Below are 22,201 nucleotides of genomic sequence, written 5' to 3' on the forward strand. Positions count from 1 at the left end.
GAAAACAACTGTTTCGTAACACCGATTGCAGTCATTCAATCACAAAGTCAATTTAATATTAAATTCACCATTTACCGGTTATAAGAATATGAATGATCCGAGTATGTGACCACATCAAGCTCATTAAGTGGTCAAAGTACAGAATTGCTAAAATTACAAAAAAATAAATAAATAAATAAAAAATAAATCACATGATTGAAAAAGCTACCAAGAGGCAGGAGAACTACTCCAATCTGATTCATTTTGTATTATTTTCTTACTGACTTGTTGAAATTGTTTGATTGGACACTATTATCAAAAGGTATTTATCAATTGTCTATAAACTTGCTCTGAAGAAAGCCTGCAGAAATCCTTATTATTCATTACAATCACATGTGTTGGAGCAGGAAAACATCTCAAACATGCAGGGCGGCGGTCCTCAAGGACCAGCACTGGACAGGCTGCTTCAGAATATGAAATTCATACTGCTGCACATACACCTACAGTACATACACCCATTGTTTTTTAGGGGTAACTCCCTTGGGATGATTAAAATGTCCAGAGAAATAAAAAAATAATTCAGTGAGCGTGCCACTCACGTATGTCCCATCTCATGGGCGATGGTGAAAGCTGTTCCCAGACCGATGTCCTCATTGATGCTGCAGCTTCTCTCAGGCTCACACATCCCTCCAACTGGAGCCAAACCTGCCACACAGCCACACACCCACACACAAAATAGAGGATGTGAACGTAAAACCCTTTCAAGCAGTAGAAAACACCTGGACTGAATCTGAATCAACAGTGTTTGACCAGAGAAAGGCAGCACCATGTTCTCTCTTGATTACTATGAAAGCAAAGTGCTTGTAAAAAAATGTCAATAAATAAACCGCAGCATGCACAATATGGATTCCAATCGATAAATATCAAATGTTTCCATAACATTCTTCTTATTTGTATACATTTAGATAACATCATTAAAGCAGAAAACATTCTGTTTAACAGTAAAAGTGTTGTTGAGAAATTTGTGGTCATCATGAAACCATTCAAGAAGTTTTTTTCTATTTTCGTAAAGTTTTGCAGGAATTTCATTCTCATGAGAAACTTTACAATACCGCTCCTTGTAAATCTGCCTATTAGTCTAATTAAAAGAACCTCTTTTTTAAATGTCAAGAATGAGAGGTAAACTCAAGTTTTAGGTCTTCAGGTCCGAGAGAAAACTTTTAATCAAAAAAGACACTGTAGGCAAGCCGCAATTTAAGTGTATGTGAATGAATATTACCTAAGGTTTCACAGGGCTTGTTTTTTTGAATGCAGATATCGTACCTGCAGGTAGAAAAGAAAACAAAAAAGACTGTTTATAACTGACAGCAAAAAGTAAAGACGACATTGGTATAATGAAAGACGGTAATGGCTGTATACATACAAATGTGCTCGACCCAGACATGCAGCATATTCACAGTGACAGACACACAAACATATTTTATGGACAGACAGTAGTGATAACATGTGGATATCGTTTTAAAGGAACAATAGCCGGAAACCACAGATGGTCACAGTGGTGTCGTCTGTCTGGACCATGTCCATCTTCTGCTTGATAAAGACTGTCATAAAACCAAAGGGTTCTCTCACAAAGCCATCACAACACCACATTTAGGAAGTGGTTTTCACATTGACATTCAGCCTGTTTGTTCAGCTTCTCTAACTAACTGCAGCAGGAGCTTAAAGCGCATTGCGTTAGAAAGAATAGGAAAGTATTTGTGGAAGCTCTGCCCTCATTGCTTTCAGATGACTCTGACCAAACCATGATTGTATTGTTCTGTTGCAAATTCCTCAGTCAATAGGATCAGTGTTTTATCTGTTTAATATGCATCCAGCACTGTTGTTTCTGTTTCCCTCCGGCGCTTATAGCCAGTACAGTTGGAGAGCAGAAGAGAAAACAGAGAAAGAGAGCACCGCTGGCAGATGCAATGCACCTTTGCTTGGATTTCTGCTCTCTCTCTTTCTTTCTGTCACAGTGTCCCTCTGAGCAGCTTGCCTCAAAACTTGGAAATCCATCAGTCTCTCTGCACATTTTTTTGCATTTTCTCCCCAGGTGCTAAGCTGTATTGTGAGGCCCCAGCTATTGTCGCCGCAGACACGACAAGATGCAGATACTCTACTGGACTTGGCTTAATGACAAGCTATGAGGAGAGGGGCTGGGAATGTAACGATTCAGCTTGGAGGAAGCACTATTAACCCTTTGGTGAACAGGAAGGCAGACTAAACATGCTGTTATTCACAAGAGGTTGCAGTAGGAGTTTTGTTTTGACAGAAAATACAAAACTCAACTATATCTGATGAAAGGTCAACAACAGCATTACAGTCTCATATACTGATTCCTGCAAGGTAGTTTATCATTTTTTGCATTTCTGACCTGGTTATAAGCACAGCAGTGTCATGGTGAGCGATGCCGTTGTCTGGTATGGCATTCCCGTAGCTGCTCCGATGCTGGATGGTTTTCTGCCACTTACAGAAACTGTCTAGAGACTTTCCGGCATGGTGATTAATCTCTAGATTTGGCTGAAAGATAAGAATGAAAATATGGGCTCAAACAAAGTTTTTGGAAAACAACGTTAGCTTTTGTCAAGCACGGCATGCATTTAAACAAACGCTTAGTTCAATAATATGAATCTATTCCTAAACAAACAAACACATGAAAATCCAACAATGCTATGATAACATGGACTTAGACTTCCTGTCTTTCAGTGATTTGGGTTACTCTTTCCATCCTGTGATATCTTTGCATCTGTGCACCTCCACAGTATTGAGGGCACAGAGAGAAGAGAGCGAGCAGGGACTGCTCTGCTGACCACAGCTGGCAAGAACTCGTAACCCAGGAATGCATGTGGTGACATAACTAGCAATTGTCTCATCCCACAGTCCCTCATTTCTGGGCCCACTGCGAGCCTCATTTTCCTTTCCAGGGACAGCTTGCCTTTTTCAGATGTGGAAACCAGTAACAGTAACACTCACGGAAGACTGCTCTCAATTCTGCCTCGACCTCAGCCTCAGCGGTCCACGGAGTAAGAATAACAACACTAATAATGCTCACCGCTAATGATCCTAACATTTATCTTTTACCATTTCAGATAAAGCACACATCCGAGCAGTAAATTATAGAACTAATTTTGAGGCAGTATGAATCATAAATGTTCCCTAATAGGACAGCTCCACAGGAAACCTCAAAGCCATACTGTAATACCCCTTTAATTCAGCATAATTCATCTGTCAGAGCACAGAAAGGTTGACATTATGAAGAAGTTGGCCTCGCGTCTCACCACATGCTGTTAATGGCAGGCTAATAAGGTCATTTACTATGCAGTCAGATGGTTCACTCATCTCCTCGGCACTGCTGGTAAAGTCGTGCACTTTTTATGATCTGAACTGCTGCCCTGTGGTCAGGTGTGGATTCTGACTCTGTGTTTTTTCTGACCTTCGATCAATCCCTCACATCATATATGACAAGAGTCTGCAACACGAGCAGACAGAGCTGTGTGGATTCAAACTTGCCCAGCTGTGACGTCACCTTTCAGCACAAGTAAAACAGGTGCAATATCCAAGTTTGACTTTTATAGTTCAGCATGTGCTCATGCAGCCACTAATATTTTGCAATCGCACTAAACCCTAAATTATAGTCTTATGGCACATCATTAGAAATCTTGTGCTGGGTACCACAGATGTCTGTACTGTCATGGTTATCCATAGAGATGTGCTTTCTGCCTGAAGAGAAACATGGCAAAAACTCGTAATTCACTGCGCCACATTACCAGTTCAAGCTATAAAGTCAGTCATTTATGAACCGGATCGGATCAATATTGAATCTGGTCTGATCTGATGATTCTTGCAAAACAGTTTTATTCTGCTGTGTTATACATCTGAATCCAAATCTCAATTTGAGATTTACTGCAACCTGTACGTGCGTCATGGCGCTGGTCAGAGAGGTTCACTGTTCAGCACAGCAACAAGTAGGACAGTCACAAAGCAGCTCTGTTTGACAGGTACAAAAGTCCCCTCATTCCTGCAGCTTTCCACCTTTCCTCAATCATCTCTCCTTTGCTTCCTCACATCCTCTAATTTCTGTTATTACAGTGGCCCTTCACAAGACCCACTTACACATTCAGAGCCGACTGGGAGTGGTGGAGGAAAACACGCTTAAGCCAATAATTTGACACAAATAGGGAGTTCATATATGCTATTCAGGGACAACTTTGATGGAAGTTGGACAGAAAGGTAATAAGCCCAAGCATGCCAAGACATGGAAATAGGAGAGGAGAGTTGAGAGTTGTAGAACTTTTACAATGAATGACATAGTTAATTCACCTGGTCCTCCATGAGCAGGATAAGCCGCGTCACCACTATGTTGACTGCATTCCCCAGGCTAGAATCCTGGAACAGTTTGGCAACCTGACCTCCAGGGAAACAAGAAAAGACCAGTCTTAAAAAATGCTTTTTAGAGTGCATAGGAATACAGATAAGACAACTACGAAAATATAAACTCAAGCAATCCATCATTTACTTAAATATATGATGACAGGAAGAAAACGTTTGAAAATTGAGAAAACCTAAGAAAGTCCGATCATTACAGCACACACCCACTGTAAAAAAAAAAAAAAAAAAAAAAGGCTTTTTGCTGGACTGATGTTCATGTTGCTATCAGGACTCGCTTAAGGCGCAACCAACCACACAACAAGACAGATTAGCCTCCGAGTACAGCAACTACTAGAATAAGAGTAGCAACAGAACAGACAAAACCAGAGTTGAAACCACTGAAGTACCAAAGCTGCACTGAGACAGTTTTTATTACTGCTGTCTGGTGTAACATGGTTTATTTTGTAATTCAGTACTGAAAAGGCTCCATTAGTTTCTCTGGTTTTGTAACAGTCTAGATGCAACCTACTACGTGTGGTGGAAACCCCTTCATTATACACATTCCTAAGCTGTCAGTGAGTTTAAAGTGACAAAATGAGGTAAAAAGATTCTTAGTGTACAGACAATGACAATACAATACTGTACAATCTCAGCTCGATGGCAAAACGTATGAGGATTTATAGAGAATAAATCAGACCCTTTATTTAAAATCACTGAAAGTTGATATGCTTAATTTCCATTCAACTTGATATTTTTTTCACAGTGTAATAAGGACTTAACTTATTTTAGCTGTTCTGCTGTCTTACTAAACCATGACTGGCTGATGGATTTCAAAGCCTAAAAAAAAAAAAAGCTAAACTACACAAAAGAAAAACAGAGAGACTTCAGAGTTCACTAGTAATTCAATGGTGACACTTTGAACTGTTCCTATTCTGGAAGACGCATTGGAAAAAGAAGCATCTTAACATGTTCCTATGTTTTGTGTTGTGAAACTTACAATATTCATCAGGGCCAGGATGTACTGCTCGATGTCCCTGCGGCCATGGTAACCCACCATCATCTTGTCAGCCACCACCAGCGTCTCCACGTAGCGCTCCCGGCTGACCGAGCGCTTCAGGGGCAGCTGGCCCCGGCCGACGTGATGCGGGGGGGTCTTCAGAGTGCGCTGCCACCACATTGCACCTTTCATTGGCTTTTCATCTGAAGTGGATCACATGCACTCATGTGTTCAAAACATATTGCAAGACAACTACAAAGCAAAAGACAGCAGCAGTTTAGCAATTCTATGCATTGAAAATAAATTACGCAATTGCATGAATTGCTCAATTAAAAAAGTTAATTTGCTGTAATTTGACAACAGATGGACAACTGTAGATTCACAATGACTGTGGTGCAGAAATAAAATGAAAATTACATATATTATATCATGGCATTTTTAATTCATTTTTGTTTTATTAAATAAATGGGCCCTCGAGGCTCTATGGCTTGCATGTTCTAGATCTCTCGAACTCACAACACACCAGACTGCAATGAGTGGCTTGCTATTGGGTTTTTTTCATAAGCTTGATTGCAACATTCACATTAGATTTAGGTGTGCTGAAGCAGAGACGTCTAAAACATGCACGATCGACTGCAGTTTGACGCTCCAGCCCAATGGTATCATGGACTCGCTCATAACCAGTGACAACTAGCAGGACCACAGTCTTCTGCTGCCGGGGAATGTGCACATCAGTCTTGGATGCTTTACTCCTTTGGTGTAAACACTACAGCTGCCTCTGAAGAGACCACAGCATCTTTCTGTTTTCTCACCAATGACTCCGCAGGATTGGCCCTTGTACTGATATCGGAGCGATGACCGTTTATAAACCACATGGGGGCGCCCCTCTGCTCTCTCCTCCCTCTCTGTCCTGGTTTGGTTATCTGGTGAGACAAGGGGCTCTATGAGGTACTCCTCTCCCCCGGCAACAATTACCCCCTGCTGCAGAGAGACAAATTTGAAGAATAGGGATGATTGCCATTATGACACACATTGTAAATGCCACAGTGTAGAATCTGCCCAAAGCCTTACTTCTGATGAAATGTTGTTTTTCTCTATTAGGCATTATAAAAGAAGATTTTACGAAAATAATTATTACCATTAAGAGAGGGCAGGAACTCAATTTGAAGTTAAACACATGCAATATATATCTACAGCTTCCATGCACATGGCTTAAAAACTTACTAACATATCAACGTTTAGAATTTGCACTGCTGTTTAAACTTTAAAATAAAATGCGAAAGGTTCTTCAGTCACATGAGCTAATATTTCTGCCATTGCTCTGCTTTATTCTAGAGTATAAAGCGAACACATAATTCAAGTCAAGGTGACATGAAAAATTTAGAAAGATATTCATAAACAATATTGCACAGTAGGATTATAGAAAACCCTGGTGAAAAAAAAAATAAAGATACCAGAAAAAACAGAAAACAATGTATGAGAAAACACATATCCAATATACATTCATGAAAACTTAGAAAAAAACTCAATACAAACATGCAATGTATCACATTTTCACCTTCATCTACAATAAGAAGTTTTACAATAATGCAATAATGACAGAACGGCACAAAGAATTTTAAATCATAAACAGAAATGAAAATCAAGCTCTGCCGCGTAGCAGCAGGTGAAATAATTCATTCATAATTCAGTGAAATAATTCATAACTTAATCATCTTTCTGCATCCACACTTTATTTTATATATCATTTATTTCATACGCTCTGCCCCCCTCACAGTGTCCTCTGAGGGGCCAGCTGAGCATCAGGACCCCACAGAACTAACACACACACACACGCACACACGCACACACACACAAAAGCATGAAAGAGTGAATGGAAGCGAGAGAAATGAGAGAGTGAGATACACCAACACTCCCTTTGATTCTGCTCAGATGTGTTGGCCCATGTCAGAGTGAGTGTCTACCCTCGACTCACTGCGGCGGCTTTCAAAGTGCCTTTAATCCCATAATAAAGTTAGTGATGCTCCTCTGGTCATCCAGCCCACTCACTGGTGAATGTGCTCATGCTGGTCTGACCAACAGTAATTACGTGTGCAGCTTATTAACGCTTCGTGAACACATCTAATCCTGGTGTTTGTAGTGAGAGGATGCAGAGAATCAAGGTGCTCCTCTATGGAGCGCAGTGTCTTCAGCAAGCAAAACGATGCACCAGCATTCAGAAAAACAAGTCAAACCAGTGGTCAGAGCCATCAACAACAAATGGCACTTCTCTGTTTTGGTGTTCCAAGATGATTTTATGAGTTAAATGAAATTGATGCCTGCGATATATAGAGAGGCTTTAATGAAGTTGATTACACTTCAACCAGTATTTTTCCAAAGAAATTTAACAGCACTTGATATCATACATGTACAAAAAAAAAAAAAAAAAAAGGTGAATAGAAGCTGCACTGAAGACAAAAAAAGGATTGAAGTTATGGTTAACGCCAGCCAAGGCCATTTAAGGTCAATAGGACAAACTGAATACATTATAATGGATATAATAATCTTTTCTACCAATCCCACAAGTGCTTTGTTTTTTTAGTAAACATAACACAGCATATTTAGCTTTTTTGTTGACTTTTATGAATACTAACTTAGCATTTTGTTGTAATATATAATTGCTATTGAAATTATGTAGAAAAAAAAAATTAAGATCAATAATTTCTGACAGTGTGAAAATGAAAAAAGTTTCCTAAACTAAATAGCCTGTTGAATCTACTTTACAATACATAAAAGTCTCATTACTTCACATCCTTTATTCGACCCTTTAAGCTTCCAAATAAATCTTGAGCAAATAAAAACTGTGTTACCGTCAGGAATGTACCCATTGTTTGAGAGAAGGATGAAAAGAACCAGACAAAAAAAAAAAACACTGGTCAGTTTGAAAATGAAGGCCAGCTTCAGGATTCAAGATTAGAAAGAATTTGATGCTTTGATGTTGGATTCAAACATTTCTGATCCCTGATTTGCTGAGCCAGCACTGCTGCAGCTGATCTCACATAGTGCATTAGCTGTGGATTAAGCCGGGGGCTTCGTTCTTACCAGGCCGTTACAGTTGCTCAGGGCCACTTTGCTGGAGTGCGGCTGGTCTTGGAGGTGTCCCACATAGTGACAGTGAGGAGAGTAAGGGTGACTCCAGGCCAATCGACCCTTCTTCCAGTACTCCACTCTGAACTGTTGGGACAGCAGACCTCCCTGAAGCGTCAGATTCAGCAAGAAGTTGTTTTGTGATGTGGACAGCTGGTAGAAGAGCTGAGACAGACACACGCGCGCACACACACACACACACACACATACACACAGAGAAAAATGCGCATGATGCAACTTTTTCTAGTTTTTTTTTGACTGAACAAAAAATAATTTTAAAATGTATGTTACAGAGTCGGGCAGGCTGTCATCACTGCTGCGTCTTCTTCTTTGGTTGTGTTGAGTCTTATGTTTGTCCAGTATTTCGCCATTGGGCCCGAGACGAACTGGAATGGCGATTTCATACTGGCCGAGACTGGACAGAAAAGCAGCTGAGGAGGAAGAAACAAGAAGGTATCAAATGATCATTGGAGTTGAGCTAAATAAAGTCAGCATTCAGCTGGGTCTGACTGGCTTGGGAATTGCGTCATTTAAAAAAAAAAAAAAAAGCTAAAGCTGTTATTATTGACAGACCGAAAACAAAACTCTCTTTATTATCAAGACTTTAAATGAATTGCTGACAAGGCCACTCCACTTCAAGTACCCCCTTCCTTTGTGAGGCCACAGATGGGATGTTGCTATGGATACCTTGAAACTATACACTTCCTGTCTGTCCAAGTGTCGGCCAAGGCCTAGTAGAGATTTATTGTTCAAACATGCAAAGCTCCAAACAGCCAACGTCAGCTAACCAACAGAGAAAGGTCACCGGCAAATGAGTCCAGTTTTTAATCGAACCTTTGGTCTTGGTCGGTGGAGAAGTAGCCCCCTCCCACACAAAGTAAATATCCAGAGATCACAGTTTCCTGATACAGATTTGCAAAACTCCGAACGGACAAAGATGTGTAAGCAGCAGAGAGCAGCGGCGGCTTGAACAAACAGCAAGTGCATTTACAAACACTGGTGGTTTTCTAGTCTGTTCTCAACAAGGGAAAGTCAAGCGTGAGAACAATGTACAATACTTATAAGTCATAGTTGTCTGCATTGTATTTTTTTTTTCTTTTTGTTATTGGCAAACCCCATTTCCAGTAAACGTTAAAGGTGGGAAGGCCAATGAAGTTTTTACTGGAAGTAATGGGGGAAACTGTCAAAAAATTGGAACCGAACTCAAACAACCTAATAACTGTGGTTACAAACTGGAAAAAAGGGGCAATACTAAAAGAAATTCGAACCAAAGAAGCTATTTTGACCTGTTCTCACCTCTGTTACTTTCTGGACAGTCAATACTGCTTTTTTAATCTGCCATTTCTGACAATACTTCCTATTCACCACACCTGTCCTGTCCCTTCATCGACTGTCATCCAGTCATCTTATCTACATTGTCTTGTCAGTTTTTCTTAGTTTGATTTTGACAAACTTATTAGCTCGTCTTGTTTCACCAATCTCAGCTTGCTTGAGTTCTACTTTTCACTTAAGATTAACATGCCTCTGAACTTTCGCCCACCTGTTGCATGATTGGACTAACTTGGTCCCCATTTTATGAGGATCTTTTCACAATGACTAGCACGATGCTAAAAGGTAAACAAAAAGTCTTATCTAGCCCTCATATACTGAGAAAGCATTTAATAACACAATGCCTTCTCAAAAGACAAATAAGTGCCAAAAATGAAGAATGAGAATTTCTTACCCATCAGTGCTAAGAATGTAAAACTTAGGAAGACCACGAAAAGCCTTGAGGATCATCTGCACTACATTAAAGAAACACCACAACCTCTAACAGTCTAATTTACTTAAGCGCAAACTATCACACATTGAGCTGTTTTCTACAACAAAACCACAGCAACTGATCCAGCAGGTGGTCCTAAAATTACCTTTGAAGCACAGGATAAACCTCTGCAGGGAGACTGAAAGGAGGGTGTCAATAAAGTAGATCTAATTCATCTCTATGGAAGGAAAAAAATGAGACCTCACACAGAAAAGGCTGTAATGAAAAACACTAAACAAATTACTATGCAATAAAGGTTTGAGCAGAAGAGTTTTTAAAAACCCACTTAGGTTTTTTTCTCCACAGGACTTCCAACTTCTTGCTTTTGTTCCCACCAAAAGCGTTTTCCCACCACACGAGGATTAAAGCACAGGAAGCTTTTAGTGGATAAAGACTGTGACTTGATTGATTTATTGATTAATATTATGTTTATCGATGCTCTTTAGCAGAAAGTAATAAACATTAAAAGGTGTCATCAAGCTTGGTCACCACTGGCAGATTATATTCTTCCTTAACAGTTACAGACACTCACCAGATGTGAGATGTTATAAAAAAAAAATGTGCTTTCACAACTAAACCATCTAAAAACAGCATGTGTGTGAGCTTGTTAATCACATTTGGAGATAATTAGCTGAACAGAACACAATGCAGTTTCATGCATGGTTTAGCATAATAACAACAATTTCCTCCATTCTTTCACAAATAAAATTTGGTCTCAGTAACATTAAAAAAAAATATTGCTCCTCAGCTTCTTGAGGCCACCTTGTTAAAAATCTTTGATGAAACACATAAGAAATGGCTTGTAACTGTTGCTTCTGGTCAAAATTGGTAGAGCACGTGGAAAAAAACATTTCTGCCGGCAAACAACTGTCATATTTGTTGCTTCACAGAAACATGGCTGAACACAAACACACCAGTCCTACAGTGCTACAGCATTTGTAATTTAGCTTGAGTCTTATTCGATTCTTTTTAATGGTGGTAAACTGGGGGCGCACTCATACATAACAGTACCTAATATTTTGAAAAACCTTAACAATGAATTGAAGATTTGCAAAATGTTAAGTCAACATTACAAACAACGCTCAAGCTGACAGTGGAAACATGGTTTCTAATTTTAACAGCAGAAAACTCCCTGACCAGCACAGTTACATACACAACAGTCTGTGCTGATAAATACACCCCTGGTTCTGTTATCGCCAAATGAAAATAGTTGAAGGAAGTACTCTGGTTGGAAAAGCGCCCCTCCCTCCATGTCAGACACACCTTTCACAGCATGGCAGGCCAAGCAGACCTGCCTCTCCTGAATCAAATACTACCAGAAGAGGAGTAATTAGTCAAAAAAAAAAAAAGGTTTGGGAGTAATTCAGGTGATGGAGATTTTGCCTTTAGAGAATAATCACAAGAGAAACTGTCACATGTTTAAAGAAAGCTCACAAACATAAAAAACAACAATTGCCAACTCCATCGATGTTTCATCTCTTAACGAAGCATCTGTTGACTCTGAGCGGCGTTTAAAGGCTAGTGAAAAACACAAACAGGTGAACTGCATTAGCACTGGCGCTGGTCTTTGTATCTATTATTTATGTATTTACTTAACTTGCCAGGTTGCAATTTTAAAAATGTCATGGGCCAAAAGACGTAAAGCAGCCACCTTTATCTTACTCATGATCTTATTTTTCTGCATTATCATAACACAGCGAACATTAGTAGTGTACCTGAATAGACAAGTGGAATCTGACCGAAGGTTTGTGCAGTAGCTGTGAGGAAGAGACTCTCATTTCAAATTTCAAGTAATCTTACTGCATTAAGATAACACTGGAATTAAAAAAAGAAAGAAAGAAAGAAAGAAAGATGAAAGCTTTGATTTACTTTGCTAGCACAAAAAATGTTACACCTATGAAAGCTCTTGCTTTTGTGTGGAACGATTTAACTTGAGCCCTGACCTCAAACCCATGCAACACCTTCTAGCTGAAGTGGAGTGCGTGCTGTGAGCCAGGTCTTATCATCCAGCATCGGCGGCTGACTGCACTTTTGCTCTTGTTACTGAATCAGATCTAATCCCAAAGTCTTCCAAGCTTATGTTTTTGTTACCATATGTTTTTTGATAAACACCAACAATGAAAACTTTCATTTAAAGTGACCCTTCAGCACAGCTGAGAAAGGCGAATTTGTGCAATAAATGTCTGATGAGCACTCAACTATGTAAGACATATTTTGATTATGTTCTTAAAAAGTCTAAGCTGTTAAATACCATCCATATTTATCATCATTCATTTGTGGTTGTGTCTCTATTCACTAAATATTCTTTCTTTCCTTGTTTAGCTTTGTCTTCAGTCTTTACTGGCCAGCCATTTTCTGTTTAGTCCAAGATAGTGTTCATATCACCCAAAGGAAAGGAAATAGGAGGACACAGAGAAAAAAATCAGGCACTAACATGCAAACTCTACACAACAAGATCTGGCTCAATGCTGTTTTGCTGTTTTGAAAACACACACTAACTGAAATAAGATGACAACAGTGAAGTGAAACTGTAAGTTGGAAGGCACAAAATGTTAGAGAAATACTTAAAGTCTGTTTATCTGGAGTAATAAAAAAACAACAACTGAGTTTTACAGACCTGCTTATATCCAAGGAAAAGAAGGAAAACGGGAAGAAGGCTCGCCAGAGTTTGACTGGTGGATTACGTAAAGGAAGCAGTACAGAAGACAATGAGAGACAGATGGCAATGAAGGGTCAGGGGTTAAGTTTAGGAAATGATGAGACATGGACACTCATGTAATTTATGTCTTCAGAAGGGTTTCAGTTGTTCGAGCCTCAGTGTGAATAAAAGAGACAGTGTGGTGAATGGTGAAGGAGGCGGGCGCGTGGCGGCACCATAGCAACGTGATTTGTAGGAGCGGAGCTGAAGTTCAGACAGTCGACACCTGTAGGCCTGGAGCGAGCCGTGGCCAGGACAGCTCTGGCAACTTTTTCCCATTTCAGTTGTGTGCATGACATTTTATCTAAAAATAAAATCCAGCTAATACAAAAGTGTGTTTAAGATTGTTATTACCTGATATACAATATTTGTTTTCAAAACTGACATATTTTGAATTTTGAATGTGAAAACTTGCCCCTTAGTGAGACGTTTTAATGAGAAATAGATTCTGCCATGATTTTCAATCATAAAATACATTAAAGCAACCATTCTCTCTAAGCCTGGACACAATTAAAGTAACCCAGTTGAAAGTCAGAATGACATACATCAATCTACACGAATGTTTCCTACCATGTAAAAGACATGGTCTGTAATTATTTGTGTGTTTCATTTAACCAACGGTTCAATTCTCTTTAAAGCGGCACAGTGACACACTTCAATTTTTTCAAGTTTATAAAGGTCCTGAATTCAGGTGTGCTTTATGTGATGTGAATTAAAGTCTGACATCTATGTTTTTGTTAGGAGGAGAACATAAATGCTGTATTCTACAAGCATTACTGCAATTTCAGAAGAGGTATACAGCTGACTTCTTGGAAATAAAATGACTGTTTCTCACTTTAAAGTTACTGACAACATATAAATAGGAAACTTCTTGACTAATGTGATTCTTCTGGTCAAATAGTGAAAGTCTATCTTGGTTAAGAAACTATATGGAAGATATTACAGACAGCAAAACTTTATGCAGAATGAAAAAAAAAAGCCAGTTTATACATGATGCCATAAATATTAATCAATATCAAAAAAATACTTCTGAGTCTTAAAAAATGCGTAAGGTTATTCGACTGTTTGATCTGAATAATTAGATTTCTTTTTTGCCTTTTTCTTGTGTCTGTGAGGTTGGCCTCAGTGTAACAAAGTATGTTCAACTATACTAATGCTCATTTTCTTAGCTTAGATTAAAAGGCAGAAAATCACTTGAGAATCACGAAAAGCTGATCTCACCTTGTGATTGCGTGAAATCCTCTCTGCGACCTCCAGCGACCTCTGTGGCAACCATCGCCACAATGACAGCACAGGCCAGACCAGTCCTCCATAGCATTTCCATGGTTACTACAGTAGTTGCTATAGTAACAGACTTCAGTGCAATGGTCACCAGGCCTCTGTCCCAACATGTCTCCTGCCCTCTGGGATGCCCCGTCGCTCAGCAGTGGGACAGCTCAGCGCTCCGTCGGGCCATGACTGCTGTGTCGTCTGAGAGTCGGCAGCACCAGGACCAACTTCTCCAGGGGCTTGGCGGCAACCCTGAGGGCACGCTTGTCCCCTTCGCCCTGTGGAGAAGAAACTGTTCAGTAACCACATGGGTAAGCCCAGGAAAGGGAGTGAAAGGGAGGGGAGAGACAGATTTAGGCTGAAAGAGGAGGGAGGAACAAGAGAGACATAGTAAAACACAGACGGAGCAAGAGCATGAGATCCCATTGACCCATGCAGTTCCCAGTCTAACAAGACAAATCTACCCAGTTCATATTCAAGGACCGCCCAATGCTGCTTTGTTCCTTCAGATAATCAATCTTGGCTTTAGAAGAGGGGCAAGCACCCTGTCTTTCACTCTGATGACCAGAGACAACAGCAGGTCTCAACCTGGGGCCCCTGAGGACCCACACTTTAAGCTGCCTGCCCACCGGAAAGAGTTCAAACACAAAGCAAGCCATTGATCTTGTAAAAAGCAGTGCTTAATGCCCAAACAGGGCTTGAAGTGGGTATTATGTCAGAAGGTCTGTGGATAAAATGAGCCAATTTGAGAGGAGCAGCAGGATGCCATCACCGCTACGCTGGCTGACTCTGGTGCTTTGGCTGAGTGACTTTCTGGCGGGCAGCCAGACTGTGCAGTTTACTAATTGGCCAAAGTCCTGAGCAGGAGGCTGGTGGTGTGAGTGTCGGTAAGAAACTTGGTTAGCTTTGAGACAAACACTGTTGTAATAATCATACATTGACTGACGCTGAGGGTGTTTGACACCATTAGAAGCACTAATATCACGATAATGCGGATGCCTTCAAAAGTTTTCTCCAAACTTATTCTGAAAGGCAAAGTTGTGCCTGTGCCTTGGCAAAACCAATGTGTATTTACCTTCTTTCAAAATGAATAAACCTATTTTAGCAACCATAAGTACATTTTTTGATATCAGCTGCCATAAAAACATACAACAACCTGACAGTGATGAATTTGTTGACCTATCTCCACAAAAAATGCAATGAAAAATATCAACTTCAATCAACTCACTACATCACAAAAGAACTGCGAATTGAACAAGATCCCCTTGAGGAAACTACTTCTCTGCATTTCACTTGTCCAATTCACAGTAAAAAGTAAGTACTAGGAGCCGCTGCCATTGTTCCATTTAAAATAACACATCCGTCATGGAATACACTTACTCTGTTACATACAATCCAGTACCAGGTACAGGCTAAATGAAGGCTAGGGAAATGAAGAATATAATATCACTATTCTCTCATCAGATTTCTGATTAACAATAATTGTTCAAGAAAAAAAAATTAAAGATAAAAAAAAAAAAAAGTTAATTTTCAATATTTGTTTGAAAGGACACTGGACACTCACCAACATTCTCCATCGCTGCTCTGCATCATTACTTAGATCTATCAGTTTGGTATCATTTTGTTGACCCAAAGACAAGTCACATTGTTCACTGTTTAAAAACAAATGTTAGCCTTTTTAATTTGTCATCAATCCATTCATCTTCTATACCAATTAATCTCGTGCAGGGTCCCAGACTGCTGGAGCTAATTCCTGTGGGCGAGTGCAGGGTACACCCTGGAAAGGCCACCAGTCCATCACAGGACACACACACAAACACACACACACCCACCAAGCGGGCAATTTAGGTTCACCAATTAACCTCACATGGTGTGGGAGTATCCAGGGGAAAGGATGAAAAACACTGTTTATTTTTGTTTTTTTCCATCTGGAACAGTTGTATAGTGTTATATTAACTTGGAATATTTACATAAAAATTAACCTTCTGATATCTGCAAATCTCACTTAAGAGTAACAGGGTTTATTTAAAAAGAACAGAAATATTGATTTGTTTTATATCGTGATCTATATCGATATCATGTATTGTTACTGTGACGGTACTTCACCACACAGATAACACAATATCACCCAGGGATATGTAAAAATGTTTTAAATGAGTGCGAAATGTTGTGAACAACACTTTTTGTGTCAATATAGCTTTTGCCTTAAGAATTAGTTTTAAGAGTTGCTTTGTTTCCTGTTTCTCGTCTGTGTGCAGCCTCGGCCCCTCTGAGCGAGCCGCTCCGTGGCCCCGCCCCTCACTGTACGCTCTTCATTCACATCTCAAGTTTGCAGACAAACACAACATAGCAATGGACAAAACAGATGAAAAGTGCTTTTGGCTGATGGACGCAATCTACAACTCAACTGTGCAAAAAAACGGAGCTGCGCATATTGACCGATCATGCAGATCACCCAAAAGCACTTTACAGAGGAAATGGTGATTTCACCCATCGAATGCAGAAAAACGCAATCTGCAGACAACCACGGCCACTCCAAAGCCTCTGATGTGGTTTCTGTCATTGTGGTCAGCTCTGTCAAACATATGGTCCATTGGGCCAAACACCAGAGGGTCCAGTCTGACCTGTGAGATGACTGTGCTTGTAGTTAATACAGGATACAAAGTTGAAAATGTTCATTTTTTTAATGCATGTCACTTTTTTCACCATTTTCTTTGGGAGAACACACATTTAGTTTGTACATCTGGTGGTCAGTGAAAGTGCGTGTGTTGCAGTCTGTTGGTGACTTTGACCCATAAATGTATTTCTGGTAAAACTTTGAGAAAAAAATATACTTAAGTATTATATTGTATATCTTTATTTTGAGGAAATGAGCAACATCCAGTTGTCTAAGGTTTCACAAACAAGCAATAAAATCTAATTAGTAATGCTGGGAACTCAATCCATTTAAATTCAATGTCTGGACATGTAGTACTTTAGAAAGGACTTTTCTATAGTTGCATCACTGTGGACAATTACTTCCTCATGTCTGAACAGGCTGCACCTCCACATTTCTTTGACTTGTAGTCTGGAGCCCCAACTAACATAGACTGAAGTTTTATTGTGAAGGAAAAGCTGTCAGGAAACATCAAATCAAGACAAGATGTTGTGTGTCCTCTGCATAAAGCTTTACAGTTTTAACTCGGCCAATGGATGAAAACGTTACTGTATATTAACTTTGAGGGTCAAACTATAAAGTCAGGAAAAAAGCTTCTGAGGTAGTTGGCAAATGGATGTAAATTACTGTTCATTTTCCAAACCAGGTATTTGGTTGCAGTGTACATTATATAAACCCCTACTTCCTTTTAATTGTGTGCTTTTTTTTTTTTTTTGCTTAACAGAGCAACACAGAGCGAGTCTGCTTTATAATAACAATGGAAAATGACTTCCTCAGACCCACAGTACCCATTACAAAAACAGACCAGAGCCAGGATCAGAAGTCACATTTTCATGGGTGCCCTTCACTTTGACTTGAGTTTCCTGGCTACAGATTGCAATGTCAGCTAAAATCCAACCCTTGCTATCCTCCAATAAAGCCTGCCCACCCAGTTCACTCACGTCCCAGCTTCCCCTCCTTCTATCCCTCCCTGCCCTCCACCCCCTCAACCAGAGCCGTCTGGGAAGAGAAGAGCCAGCGGAGACGCCACACTGGCCCAGATGGCTGGCAGCTAACCAAGTGCAGGCAAAGGTAATCGGAGGCAGATGGGAAACCTTTTGGTGACGAGAGCAGGGGAAACAAGTTGCCTCCTGAAGCCATTCCAGCCAGCTGGGAGAGCCATACTTCAGCTTTAATACTCTGAACTGAGTATGGAGGAATGAGTCAAAAAGAGCTCTGACGTGCCTCTTGCTTCATTTCAGACAGCAATGAGCAGGTACAGTAAAAAGAGAGTTTGCTTTAAAAGCACTAAGGGGTCTTAGTACTGTTGCAGCTTGTCATCATATGTGGAACAACTAAAAGTCTTTCTCTCTTCCCCTCCCTCCGGCTTTTTCCCAGTCATTTCCTGCACAAGCCAAACTCCCCTCCATTTTCATTACTTGTGCTCCCACTCTCAATTTATTGTGGGGTTATAAAACTTGCAGCTTGATATCAAGTGCTTTTCATTACCACTAGCTCTCCCTTTGTTTATTTAAACCAAGGAAGGGGGAGAGCTCCGACTCCCCCCCCCCCCCAGTGCGGTCCCTTGGTGCTTTTTAAGTGAAGCTGCTTAAAAAGATTTGTGGACAGCTTTCCCCCCCTCAAAAAAAAAAAAAAAAAAAAAAAAAACCTCACAACATGTGTATTAGTGCCTTGCACAGCATTTCTGTTTAAATTATTACCGCATTAGAAACCGCATAGAACTACAGCTAAATTAAGAGGGAGCTGTCTGACAGAGGTGACGGCGCTCTATATCTTCCATGGCCTGTTATGCAAAACTTTCCCCTCTGGGCTGTATCACTTTTGCAAAATAAAAAACGTATGTTTGTCAGCAAGCCAAAGTGAGCACATACACAGACTCTGCTCTGTTTTGCTTGGATAAGCTGTGAATATCGAGCGTATAAATGCAATCACAGCCGAGAGGGAAAGCGAGGTCTGGGCTATGGACCGGCCACACAGCTTCCAATGCTATCACAGTTTACGAAAGAGAGAAGAAAAGAGGGGAGAAGAAAGGGGTCGTTGTTAACAAGTGAAAGAAAAGTTGAACCACTCCGGATAATTAGGTGGGAGGTGAGGGGTGGGCCAAATGCAATCAAACCAGTGAACCAAGGAGGTTTTTGACACGTCATTTTTTTTTTTATCTTGTCATTCATGAGTGGTCTTTGCATGTGGTGTAAGGGGTGTATTGTATTTTTTTTTTCTTTTAAATGCTGAAGCTAACTATGCTGTCCTTGTCTTTAACTGTTGCCAGGGAGAGTGGAGCTATCTGAAAACGAGCACACTAATCAAAGCCATATGACCAGCTCAAAGTAAAGTCTGTGTGGTGTGCACAGATGCTAAGTGTCTCTCGGCTAAGCTTCAAGTCTGGCACTTCCCCTCTCTCCTTCTCCGTCACACACACACACACACACACACACACACACACACACACACACACACACACACACACACACACACACACACACACACACACACACACACACACACACACACACACACACACACACACACACACACACACACACACACACACACACACACACACACACACACACACACACACACACACACACACACACACACACACACACACACACACACACACACACACACACACACACACACGTCTCTACTTTGATCAGGGAATAGCTCATGAATGAGGTTCAATTTATCTTTCCATTAAACTGGTAGCGCAGCTTCTCTGTTCTAATAATACCATTGGGTCGTGGGATCAAATGGCTTTTAAGACCAATGTCGCAAGTCAGACGCTGCATCACACTGCCTCAGCAGCAATTTCTCCTTCACTGGAAAAATAAAGTTCTGATTCATATAAATCTCTATGGGACACCAGGAACAAGGTGAGTGAAAAGATGGGGGACATATCACAGACTATACTCTATGTCTGCTGCAAAGACAGAAAGAGAAGGAGGCAGGCATTCCTTTCTCAATTTTCCCAAATAAACAGTGTGCAGATGAAAAGTGGGAACATAAACAGGCTAGAGAACCTCGGATGTGCTCCCCTGACTCTCAAAATGTGCCTCTCGAGTCTGAAACAATATTTAGTGAAAGAGAGAGCTGACTCGACATGAAGTGAGTCAGCCAAAAGCAGCACTGGAAACATAGTGTATTTGCTAGTGTAAGGTTTTATCTTTTGCTTTTTATCATACTCAATTTATTGTACATTTTTGAATCACCTCTATTACTCCAAACACAAGAGCAAAAATACTTATCCTGCTCACTATTACATGAGACAACAGAAGAGGTATACAATCTGAGCTGTGCAGTCTTTTATCAAAGATATTGATTCAGCTGTAAGCTTCATAAATAATCACTTTAATCCATTCAAAACCATATGGACCGCAAAACATTGCTCTGGAGTAAAAGACGGTTTTAATATACGTGGTTCAATGACGTGACCTAAGAAAACATACTGATTATATACTGATTTGTAGCAGACGTAGCACGCATGATGTGAACCCCTTCACTCCTAATTGGACTGTGACTCGTAAAGTGCACTTTAAAGCTTCAGCAGTCTCAATGCCATTTTACATGATCCGCCACATTGAACTGACTCACACAATCATGCACACACAGAGAAAATGCAACTGCTATGTGAGGGGCTGACCCACCATAAGGGACAAACTGGGGTTTATCATACCAAAGCTGACACATGGCAGGGAGAGAAAGGGGATTGAACTGCCAAGCAAGGGAAAGACGCACTGAGCAGCAGCTGCACACAACAATATATCCAGAGCAAAATCCTTACATGTGTGAAGTTATGACGGTATGACAACTAGTCATTACAAAATAATCAGATTTTGGGCACTAAAATCAGCAAGTTGGACTGGCGCACCCTTATCACGTCAGAGAGCTATAAAATCATATAACAGCAGCATCCAAATGAAAAAATTGATTCCGTTATCTGAGTCACTGAGTGCTGTGTTAAGTAACTTGTGTACTAAAAACATAGGTTCAAACAGTCTGATGCTACATCATGATCAGACCTTTAACAATAAAGGGAGACACTACTGCATCTTTCCTGCTGTTAAATGAAGGGCCACGGTTTGGCAAACTTGTGTCTGCATGTTGTGCACCTAATAGCTGACCATCTGAATTTTCTTGTGCCTTATCATCCCCTAGAAAAACACAATGAGTAGTCTTAATCGTTTCATAGATAATTGCTCTAGAGAGCAATAATCTTCTTAGAAACGTTTTTGCTGATTGTCTTTTTCAGCAGGGAGTAGGTGCAAGTTGCTCCCCCAGCTGGCCACAATGGCACCTTTCACTGAATGTACCTGATGTCTGCTGACAGCCACATCATCCCTTCACACACACACACACACACACACACACACACACACACACACACACACACACACACACACACACACACACACACACACACACACACACACACACACACACACACACACACACACACACACGAGAGGGAAACAGAAACACACGCAGAGAGAAAGACATAACTCAAGAGAGGACCGGTAAAATGTAAATAATGCCAATACAATACACAATACAACATAACATTCACAAAAGTGTGTGTCCTGAACTTATGACTCCCCAGTGATGACCTGAAAAACTTCCAGAGAGCGAGTTTCTGGCTCTGTAGTATTATATCTGGAGGAAGGACAGGGCATGGCAGGGAGCAGCCTTCTTTCAGGACAGCGTCAGGACCGTTTTCCTCCACAGCTTTGCATGCAAAACGCAGAGAGCGCAGACCTACCTCTCCGTGTCCCTGTGCAGAAGTTTCCTCTGTGAATCTGTCCTCTGTCCTCAGCCGCGGTGCAGGGAGGAGGCGGCGCCGGCGGTGGACTGCTCTCTCAGCTCCTTCCACCTCCAGCACCAGGGAGCTGAAGGCTGCAGTCAAGTGACCCGCTGTGAGGCAGAAAACTCCCGAGAAAAACTTTCGAAACAAAGGTCCAGGATGTACGTGGTTTCAGATTTCTTGTGATACTTTATCCTCTTATTGCAGGATACTGTCAGCTTCCCTCCACTCCTCGCACACAAACACACACTTGATGAATTGTTGTATCCAACTTGTGACTTTTACTAAAAGGGGACCTCTTAATAACAGTACCCTCATCAAGGTAATGTCAACAAGCAGGTTGCAATACTTACTACAAGCTGCAATAGATGGATATGTTTAACACTGGACCTTTACCTGGAAAAAAAAATAATCTGATCTTTGCAAGTAAACTTAACAAAAAAAAAAAACATTTTATATACCCTACA

General features: G+C 40.6%; 1 protein-coding gene across 2 annotated transcripts in view; it reads right to left on the reverse strand.

The window, feature by feature from the left end:
- Window positions 1-21,736, reverse strand: part of adamts10 (ADAM metallopeptidase with thrombospondin type 1 motif, 10) — a 42,434-nt gene extending 20,698 nt beyond the window's left edge. The window contains exons 1-10 of one of the 2 annotated variants that reach the window (XM_030083426.1): window positions 21,693-21,736; window positions 14,230-14,555; window positions 8,801-8,940; window positions 8,465-8,674; window positions 6,196-6,364; window positions 5,384-5,586; window positions 4,339-4,422; window positions 2,393-2,538; window positions 1,259-1,302; window positions 579-684 (exon numbers count right to left, since the gene is read on the reverse strand). In XM_030083426.1, coding sequence (XP_029939286.1) covers window positions 579-684; window positions 1,259-1,302; window positions 2,393-2,538; window positions 4,339-4,422; window positions 5,384-5,586; window positions 6,196-6,364; window positions 8,465-8,674; window positions 8,801-8,940; window positions 14,230-14,332 — 1,205 coding nt within the window. In that variant the 5' untranslated portion in view covers window positions 14,333-14,555; window positions 21,693-21,736. Of the gene's footprint in view, window positions 1-578; window positions 685-1,258; window positions 1,303-2,392; window positions 2,539-4,338; window positions 4,423-5,383; window positions 5,587-6,195; window positions 6,365-8,464; window positions 8,675-8,800; window positions 8,941-14,229; window positions 14,556-21,692 lie in introns of those variants that run through there. The other variant, XM_030083427.1, reaches the window with a different exon arrangement.
- Between the last annotated feature and the right edge of the window lie 465 nt (window positions 21,737-22,201).

This window comes from Salarias fasciatus, chromosome 23 (genome assembly GCF_902148845.1).
Source record: "Salarias fasciatus chromosome 23, fSalaFa1.1, whole genome shotgun sequence".
Classification (NCBI taxonomy): domain Eukaryota; kingdom Metazoa; phylum Chordata; class Actinopteri; order Blenniiformes; family Blenniidae; genus Salarias; species Salarias fasciatus.